The 10,000-nt window shown below is 52.5% G+C and overlaps 1 protein-coding gene across 1 annotated transcript in view; it reads left to right on the plus strand.

Annotated features, from left to right (window-relative positions):
• LOC145418314 (uncharacterized) overlaps positions 1-10,000 on the plus strand; it is an 84,960-nt gene that overhangs the window by 33,472 nt on the left and 41,488 nt on the right. Inside the window, exon 3 of the mRNA XM_080286755.1 lies at positions 5,370-5,500. Coding sequence (XP_080142881.1) covers positions 5,370-5,500 — 131 coding nt within the window. The remainder of the gene's footprint in view (positions 1-5,369; positions 5,501-10,000) is intronic.

Consider the following 10,000-nt stretch of genomic DNA (forward strand, 5'->3'; position numbering starts at 1 on the left):
GAAATGAGAGAAAATGCAAGATTGGAAAGAGGATAAAGGAGAGAGAGAGAGAGAGAGAGAGAGAAGGGAAGAAAAGAGAGAAAGGGAATGAGAGAAAATGCAAGATTGGAAAGAGGATAAAGGAGAGAGAGAGAGAGAGAGAAGGGAAGAAAAGAGAGACTGGGAATGAGAGAAAATGCAAGATTGGAAAGAGGATAAAGGAGAGAGAGAGAGAGAGAGAGAGAGAGAGGGTGGGTAAAACTCTCTCCAACCTAAAAGAGAGAGAGAGAGGGAGGGATAGGAAGGGTAGGGAAATGAGAGAGAGAGAGAGAGAGAGAGGATGGGAGGAAGGGTAGGGAAATGAGAGAGAAAGAGAGAGAGGATGGGAGGGAGGGAGTGGAAGGTAGGGAATGAGAGGGGGGGGGATGGAGGGATAGATATTGAAATGTGGAGAGAGAGTGTAGAGGAGAGAGAAAGAGAGAGAGGGGGGAGGGAGGAAGGAAGGGTAGGGAAAATGAGTGGATGGGAGCGAGAGAGAGAGAGAGAGAGAGAGAAAGTGAGAGAGGTAAATTGAATTGCCTGGCGCTTGGAAATGGAAAAAGGAGAGAGAGAGAGAGAGAATAAAAGTGAGAAGAAAAAGTATTGATGAAACGAGGAGAGAGAGAGAGAGAGAGAGAGAGAGAGAGAGAGAGAGAGTAGACACTGGTATATGACTGCATTCTGATACTGTGTTGTGGAAAATAAGTGGTAGGGTAGGGTAGGGTAGGGTTGGGTTGGGTAGGGTTGGGTAGGGTAGGGTAGGGTAGGGTTGGGTTGGGTAGGGTTGGGTTGGGTAGGGTAGGGTAGGGTAAGGTAGAGTATGGTAGGTAAGGTAGAGTATGGTAGGGTAGGGTAAGGTAGGGTAGGGTAAGGGTAGGGTTGGGTTGGGTTGGGTTGGGTTGGGTAGGGTTGGGTTGGGTTGGGTTGGGTTGGGTAGGGTAGGGTAGGGTTGGGTAGGGTAGGGTTGGGTTGGGTAGGGTAGGGTAGGGTTGGGTTGGGTTGGGTTGGGTTGGGTAGGGTTGGGTAGGGTAGGGTTGGGTAAGGTAGGGTAGGGTAGGGTTGGGTAGGGTAGGGTAGGGTAGGGTTGGGTAGGGTAGGGTTGGGTAGGGTAGGGTTGGGTTGGGTAGGGTAGGGTAGGGTAGGGTTGGGTAGGGTTGGGTAGGGTTGGGTTGGGTTGGGTTGGGTAGGGTTGGGTAGGGTAGGGTAGGGTTGGGTTGGGTTGGGTTGGGTTGGGTAGGGTTGGGTAGGGTAGGGTAGGGTAGGGTAGGGTAAGGTAGAGTATGGTAGGGTAGGGTAGGGTAAGGTAGAGTATGGTAGGGTAGAGAAACACTAATATGAAGCAAACTGTGTGTGTGAGAGAGAGAGGGAGAGAGAGAGAGAGAATTGAGTTAGGGAGGAAACTTTTCAATATCACGGAAATTTGTGCCTGCCTCCTCACAGGGGGGGACAACTCTCTCTCTCTAACCCCTCGACTTCTAAGTGAGGGGAGAGAGAGAAGAGGAATAAGAGAGAGAGAGAGAGAGAGGGGAAAGAAAGAACAGGATGACGAAGAGAGAATGAGAGAGAGAGAGAGGATGGGTGAGAAAGAATTAAAGAGAGGAGAGGGTGGAGGAGAGGAGGGAGAGAGGGAAAAAGGGAGAGGAGAGAGAGTGAGAGGAATGGGAAGGAGAATAAATGGGAAAAGAGGAGGAGATACGGAATGGGGAGGGGAGGTAGAGGAGGGAGGGGGAGGAAAGGGAGAATAGGGAGGCAGGGAGAGAGAGAGGGAGGTTAGGCAGTACCCCTCCCTTCCTGTCACATTTTTATTGCCTAACTTCCCTCCCTTTCCTCCATCGCTCTTCCCCTCCCCTCCTCCCTCCCCTCCCCTCCCCTCCTCCCTCCTCTCCCCCTTCCTCCCTCTTCCCCTTCCTCCCTCTTTCCCTTCCTCCCTCTTCCCTTTCCTCTCCTTTCATCCTTTTTACCTCTTCCTCTCTCCCTTCCTCCTCCTCCTCCTCCTCATCATCATCATCATCATCATCATCATATCACCATCATCATCATCATCATCATCATCATCATCATCATCATCACCATCATCATCATATCATCATCACCATCATCATCATATCACCATCATCATCATATCACCATCATCATCATATCATCATCATCATCACCATCATCATCATATCACCATCATCATCATATCATCATCATCATCATCACCATCATCATATCACCATCATATCATCATCACCATCATCATCATATCATCATCACCATCATCATCATATCATCATCATCATCACCACCATCATCATCATTATCTATCTGTCTATCTCCAGACGCATTAATCCCGTAGGGGTGGCCACAAATAAATCGCCTCCATGTCGCCCTGTCTCCTGCCATTTCGCTGCCCTTCCCCCCGACATACACTTCCCTCTTTCATATACCTCTCCACTCCATACCTCCATCTCATCCTTGGTCTCCCCCCTCCTCCTCACTCACGCTCTCCTAGTTAGTCTCTCACTCCATCCCTCCAGCTCATCCTCGGTCTACCCCTCCTCTCCCACTCCACCTCATGTACATGCACTCTCCTTGTTAGTCTCTCACTCCATCCTATCCACTTGGCCAAACCACCTCTGTATTCTAACGCTTACGCCTCTCTCTCTCTCTCTCTCTCTCTCTCTCTCTCTCTCCTTCCTTCTCCCTCCCCGCCTTTCCTCCCCAATTCTTCCACCCCCCGGTCCCCTCCCCTTCCCTCCTCTCCCCTCTTCCTCTCACCCCCTCCACTCCCTCCCCTCCCCTCCTCTCCTCTCTCCCCCCTTCCCTTCCTCTCCCCTTTCCTCCCCTTTCTCCATTTTTCATACCCTTCCTCTTCATGGTTGATTTTCCTCCTCCTCCTCCTCCTTCCTTCCTCTTCCCTCTTCCTCCTTCCTTCCTCTTCCCTCTTCCTCCTTCCTTCCTCTTCCCTCTTCCTCCTTCCTTCCCTCCTCTTCTTCCTTCTCCTCCTTTCCTCCCCCCTCATTCTCGCTTTCTCCTTCCTGATTTCTTCCCTCTTCCTCATCCCTCCTCTCCTTCTCTCATTTCCATCTTCTCTCTCTCTCTCTCTACAGTAGATAGATAGATAGATATATATACTCATAAATTAGTAGATAGATTCTTACGTACATACATACATACATAAACAGATATACATAGATAGATAGACAGATAGATAGTTAGGTAGATAGATAGACGGATAGATAGAGGCAATCCAGTGGTGTGCGTGGGCTAAGGCGCAGATGGGCAGGGTGTTAAGACAAACAGGATTATCACGCCCTCTTGTTATCAGGTTAGGCCAGCTGATAGCCCTGTGATAAGGTGGAGGCAAGTGGAGGGGTGGAGGAGGCAAGTGGAGGGGTGGTGGAGGGAAGTGGAGGGGTGGAGGAGGGAAGTGGAGGGGTGGTGGAGGGAAGGGGAGGGGTTGATAGGGAGGTAGAGGGGTGATGGAGGAAGGTTGAGGGGTTGTGGAGGGAAGTGGAGGGGTTGGTTGGGAAGTGGAGGGGTTGGTTGGGAAGTGGAGGGGTTGGTAGGGAAGTGGAGGGGTTGGTAGGAAGGTGGAGGGGTTGGTAGGGAGGTGGAGGGGTTGGTAGGGAAGTGGAGGGGTTGGTAGGGAGATGGAGGGGTTGGTAGGGAAGTGGAGGGGTTGGTAGGGAGGTGGAGGGGTTGGTAGGGTTGTGGAGGGAAGTGGAGGGGTTGTGGAGGGAGGTGAAGGGGTTGGTAGGGTTATGGAGGGAAGGGGAGGGGTTGGTAGGGAGGTAGAGGGGTTGTGGAGGGAAGTCGAGGGGTTGGTAGGGTTGTGGAGGGGTTGGTTGGGAAGTGGAGGGGTTGTGGAGGGAGGTAGAGGGGTTGGTAGGGTTGTGGAGGGGTTGGTAGGGAAGTGGAGGGGTGGTGGAGGGAATTGGAGGGGTTGGTAGGGTTGTGGAGGGGTGGTGGAGGGAAGTGGAGGGGTTGTTAGGGTTGTGGAGGGAAGTGGAGGGGTTGGTAGGGTTGTGGAGGGGTGGTGGAGAGAAGTGGATGGGTTGGTAGGGAGGTGGAGGGGTTGGTAGGGTTGTGGAGGGAAGTGGAGGGGTTGGTAGGGAGGTGGAGGGGTGATGGAGGAAGGTTGAGGGGTTGTGGAGGGAAGTCGAGGGGTTGGTAGGGTTGTGGAGGGAAGTGGAGGGGTTGTGGAGGGATGGTGGAGGGGTTGGTAGGGTTGTGGAGGGAGGTGGAGGGGTTGGTAGGGAAGTGGAGGGAGGTGGAGGGGTTGGTATGGTTGTGGAGGGAAGTGGATGGGTTGTTAGGGTTGTGGAGGGGTGGTGGAGGGAAGTCGAGGGGTTGGTAGGGAGGTGGAGGGGTGGTGGAAGGAAGTGGAGGGGTTGGTAGGGTTGTGGAGGGGTTGGTAGGAAGATGGAGGGGTTGGTAGGGAAGTGGAGTTGTTGTGGAGGGAATTGGAGGGGTTGGTAGGGTTGTGGAGGGGGTGGAAGGATGTGGAGAAGGGAAATGGAAGGGTTGGTAGGGAGGAGAGGTGTGGAGGGGTGGGGTGGTGAGGGAGGGGAGGTGTAGGGATGGTGGAGGGAAGTGGAGGGGTTGGTAGGGAGGTGGAGGGGTGAGGTAGTGGAGGGGTTAATGCAATGACAAGTGGATATTGAAAGGGTAGTAGAGGAGAACTGAAGAGGAAGGGTTGGTGGAGGGGTTGGTAGGGAGGTGGGGGGAAGTGGAGGGGTTCTGGAGGGAGGGGGAGGGGTTATTGGGGGGGTAGGTGTGGTAATGGGTAGGTAAAAGGTAGTGGAGGGGTAGGGTGGAGAGGAGGAGAATGCGGAGAGGATGATGGAGAAATGATTAAGTGAAGGGTGGAGGAGGGAGGTGTATAGGTGGAGGGGTAGGGGAGGAGGGAGGGAAGTGGAGGGGTGGATGGAGAGAGAGAGGAAGATGATTATGCGTTAATTTATTACTTAGAAGGTAGAGTGAAAGAGAAAATACATATACCCTCTTTATTATTATTATTATTATTATTATTAGGATATTATTATTATTATTATTATTATTATTATTATTGTTTGTTGTTATTGTTAGTTATTGTTCTCTTTTCTTCTTGTTCTTCTTAATGTTATTATTATTATTATTATTATTATTATTATTATTACAACTACTGCTGCTACTTCTACAACTACTGCTACTACTACCACCACCACCACCACTACTACTACCACTACTAATACTACCACTACTACCAGTGCTATTACTACTGTCATCATTATCAATCAATTTACACACACACACACACACACACACACACACACACACACACTGGCTTTAATATATCTTTAATTTTCTCTCTCTCACTTCAGGATGACCAACCCGACCTTGAGCGAGGGGGGCAGGAGTGAGGGGGGGCGTGGGGGGTCGGTCAGGGCCAAGAGACCCCCCCAACAGGACAAGCCCCCCTTCGCCAGGAAAATATCCAGGGCGCAGCTCAAAGGTGTGTGTGTGTGTGTGTGTGTGTGTGTGTGTGTGTGTGTGTGTGTATTTATATTGACTGTGTGTGTGTGTGTGTGTATTTATATTGACTGTGTGTGTGTGTGTATTTATATTGACTGTGTGTGTGTGTGTGTGTGTGTGTAGCTTTGTGTATGTACGTAATTGTATTTATATTGACTGTGTGTGTGTGTGTACGGGATTTGTATTTATATTGACTGTGTGTGTGTGTGTGTGTGTGTGTGTGTGTGTGTGTGTGTGTGTGTGTAGCTATGTGTATGAATGTATGTGTATGTATATTGACATTCACCTTTGTACCTACGTAACACACAGCCTTACCGACGAGGAAACAGGAGAAAGACATGTCCTTCACTCCCTGTCAGTCTCTAAACTGTTGTATGTAATGGGTATATAAAAAGGATATTTGTGTGTATGTCTGTCTGTATGTCTCTCCGTGTGTGTATGTTATGAGTGTGTGTGTGTGTGTGTGTGTGTGTGTGTGTGTGTGTGTGTGTGTGTGTGTGTGTGTGTGTGTGCAGTACCTGAAAAGTGTATGAATATAATACCTACACACATACATAGACAGACACACGTACATACATACATTCGTACATACACACATTCTTACGTACATACACATACTTACATACATACATACAGAGGGGGAGAAAGATAAATTGATATTATAACAAGGGTAGGTATGGGGGAGGGGGGGTATGAAAGGGAGAGAGAGAGAGAGAAACAGCGAGAGAGACAGAGACAAAGGAAGGGAGAGAGAGAGGGGGGGAGGGAGGGGGAGAGAGAGACAGGCAAGCAGAGAGAGAGACAGCGAAACAGAGAGAGAGAGAGAGAGAGAGAAACAGACAGACAGACAGACAGACAAGGAGGAAGAGGGAGAGAGAGAGACAAAACGAAACGAGAGAGAGAGAGAGAGAGAGAGAACCATCCCATGAAATAGATAAATAGATAGATAGATAGATATTCCCTGGCCTGCTAACGAAGGGCGTGAGTTATTACATCCATAGAAAGATAACTCATTTATTTTCTTTGATATTTATTGAAGAAAGTGTGATGATGATGATGATGATTGATGATGAGGCGTTGTTAGGGGAGGGAGGGCATTGTTAGGGGAGGGAGGGAGGGGGGGAGAGAAGGTAGGGCATTGTTAGGGGAGGGAGGGAGGGAGAGAAGGTAGGGCATTGTTAGGGGAGGGAGGGAGGGAGAGAAGGTAGGGCACTGTTAGGGGAGGGAGGGAGGGAGAGAAGGTAGGGCATTGTTAGGCGAGGGAGGGAAGGTAGGGCATTGTTAGGCGAGGGAGGGAAGGTAGGGCATTGTTAGGGGAGGGAGGAAGGGAGAGAAGGTAGGGCATTGTTAAGGGAGGGAGGGAGGGAAGGTAGGGCATTGTTAGGGGAGGGAGGGAGAGAGGGAAGGTAGGGCATTGTTAGGGGAGGGAGGGAGGGAAGGTAGGGCATTGTTAGGGGAGGGAGGGAGGGAAGGTAGGGCATTGTTAGGGGAGGGAGGGAAGGTAGGGCATTGTTAGGCGAGGGAGGGAAGGAAGGGCATTGTTAGGGGAGGGAGGGAAGGTAGGGCATTGTTAGGGGAGGGAGGGAAGGTAGGGCATTGTTAGGGGAGGGAGGGAAGGTAGGGCATTGTTAGGGGAGGGAGGGAGGGAGAGAAGGTAGGGCATTGTTAGGGGAGGGAGGGAAGGTAGGGCATTGTTAGGCGAGGGAGGGAAGGTAGGGCATTGTTAGGGGAGGGAGGGAAGGTAGGGCATTGTTAGGGGAGGGAGGGAAGGTAGGGCATTGTTAGGCGAGGGAGGGAAGGTAGGGCATTGTTAGGGGAGGGAGGGAGGAAGAGAAGGTAGGGCATTGTTAGGGGAGGGAGAGAAGGTAGGGCATTGTTAGGGGAGGGAGGAAGGGAGAGAAGGTAGGGCATTGTTAGGGGAGGGAGGGAGGGAAGGTAGGGCATTGTTAGGGGAGGGAGGAAGGGAGAGAAGGTAGGGCATTGTTAGGGGAGGGAGGGAGGGAAGGAGAGAAGGTAGGGCATTGTTAGGGGAGGGAGGAAGGGAGAGAAGGTACGGCATTGTTAGGGGAGGAAGGGAGAGAAGGTAGGGCATTGTTAGGGGAGGGAGAGAAGGTAGGGCATTGTTAGGGGAGGGAGGAAGGGAGAGAAGGTAGGGCATTGTTAGGGGAGGGAGGGAGGGAAGGAGAGAAGGTAGGGCATTGTTAGGGGAGGGAGAGAAGGTAGGGCATTGTTAGGGGAGGGAGGAAGGGAGAGAAGGTAGGGCATTGTTAGGGGAGGGAGGGAGGGAAGGAGAGAAGGTAGGGCATTGTTAGGGGAGGGAGGAAGGGAGAGAAGGTAGGGCATTGTTAGGGGAGGGAGGGAGGAAGGGAGAGAAGGTAGGGCATTGTTAGGCGAGGGAGGGAGGAAGGGAGAGAAGGTAGGGCATTGTTAGGGGAGGGAGGGAGAGAAGGTAGGGCATTGTTAGGGGAGGGAGGGAGAGAAGGTAGGGCATTGTTAGGGGAGGGAGGGAGGGAGAGAAGGTAGGGCATTGTTAGGGGAGGGAGGGAGGGAGAGAAGGTAGGGCATTGTTAGGGGAGGGAGGGAAGGTAGGGCATTGTTAGGGGAGGGAGAGAAGGTAGGGCATTGTTAGGGGAGGGAGGGAAGGTAGGGCATTGTTAGGGGAGGGAGAGAAGGTAGGGCATTGTTAGGGGAGGGAGGGAAGGTAGGGCATTGTTAGGGGAGGGAGGGAAGGTAGGGCATTGTTAGGGGAGGGAGGGAGGGAGAGAAGGTAGGGCATTGTTAGGGGAGGGAGAGAAGGTAGGGCATTGTTAGGGGAGGGAGGGAAGGTAGGGCATTGTTAGGGGAGGGAGGGAGAGAGGGAAGGTAGGGCATTGTTAGGGGAGGGAGAGAAGGTAGGGCATTGTTAGGGGAGGGAGGAAGGGAGAGAAGGTAGGGCATTGTTAGGGGAGGGAGGAAGGGAGGGAAGGTAGGGCATTGTTAGGGGAGGGAGGGAGGGAGGGAAGGTAGGGCATTGTTAGGGGAGGGAGGGAAGGTAGGGCATTGTTAGGGGAGGGAGAGAAGGTAGGGCATTGTTAGGGGAGGAAGGGAAGGTAGGGCATTGTTAGGGGAGGGAGGGAGGGAGGGAAGGTAGGGCATTGTTAGGGGAGGGAGGGAGGGAGGGAAGGTAGGGCATTGTAAGGGGAGGGAGAGAAGGTAGGGCATTGTTAGGGGAGGGAGAGAAGGTAGGGCATTGTTAGGGGAGGGAGGGAAGGTAGGGCATTGTTAGGGGAGGGAGGGAGGGAGGGAAGGTAGGGCATTGTTAGGGGAGGGAGGGAGGGAAGGTAGGGCATTGTTAGGGGAGGGAGGGAGGGAAGGTAGGGCATTGTTAGGGGAGGGAGGGAAGGTAGGGCATTGTTAGGGGAGGGAGGGAGGGAGGGAAGGTAGGGCATTGTTAGGGGAGGGAGGGAGGGAAGGTAGGGCATTGTTAGGGGAGGGAGGGAGGGAAGGTAGGGCATTGTTTGGGGAGGGAGGGAAGGTAGGGCATTGTTAGGGGAGGGAGGGAAGGTAGGGCATTGTTAGGCGAGGGAGGGAGGGAAGGTAGGGCATTGTTAGGCGAGGGAGGGAGGGAAGGTAGGGCATTGTTAGGGGAGGGAGGGAGGGAGGGAAGGTAGGGCATTGTTAGGGGAGGGAGGGAGGGAAGGTAGGGCATTGTTAGGGGAGGGAGGGAGGGAGGGAAGGTAGGGCATTGTTAGGGGAGGGAGGGAAGGTAGGGAAGTGATATGGGAGGGAGAGAAGGTAGGGCATTGTTAGGGGAGGGAGGGAGGGAAGGTAGGGCATTGTTAAGGGAGGGAGGGAGGGAGGGAAGATAGGGCATTGTTAAGGGAGGGAGGGAGGGAGAGAAGGTAGGGCATTGTTAGGGGAGGGAGGGAAGGTAGGGCATTGTTAAGGGAGGGAGGGAAGGTAGGGCATTGTTAGGGGAGGGAGGGAGGGAAGGTTGGGCATTGTTAAGGGAGGGAGGGAGGGAGGGAAGATAGGGCATTGTTAAGGGAGGGAGGGAGGGAGAGAAGGTAGGGCATTGTTAGGGGAGGGAGGGAAGGTATGGGAGGGAGAAAATGCGTAGGAAGGAAGGAAGGAAGGTATGGGAGGGAAAGAAGGAGGGAGGGGGGGAAGGTATGGGAGGGAGAGAATGTGTGAGAGGAAGGAAGGAAGGAGAGAGGAAGGGGAGTTATGGGAGGGAGGGAGGGAGGGAAGGAGAAATGGTTTTGGAAAGAGGAAAGAGAGAAGGTATGGAAGGAAGGAGAATGAAAGGAAGGGAGGCGAGAAAGGAATGAAGGAGGGAAGGAAGGGAGGAGAGAATAGACAGAAGGAAGGAAGGAAGGAGAGATTGGAAGGAAGGAAGGGAGGAGAGAATAAACAGAAGGAAGGAAGGAGGGAGGGAAGGAAGGAAAGGAGGGAAGGAAGTTAGAATGAAGAGAGGAAGGAGAGATAGAAGTGATAGAAT

The sequence above is a fragment of the Coenobita brevimanus genome, chromosome 113 (assembly GCF_032717465.1).
Source record: "Coenobita brevimanus isolate Jiangsu-jjx chromosome 113, ASM3271746v2, whole genome shotgun sequence".
Taxonomy (NCBI): domain Eukaryota; kingdom Metazoa; phylum Arthropoda; class Malacostraca; order Decapoda; family Coenobitidae; genus Coenobita; species Coenobita brevimanus.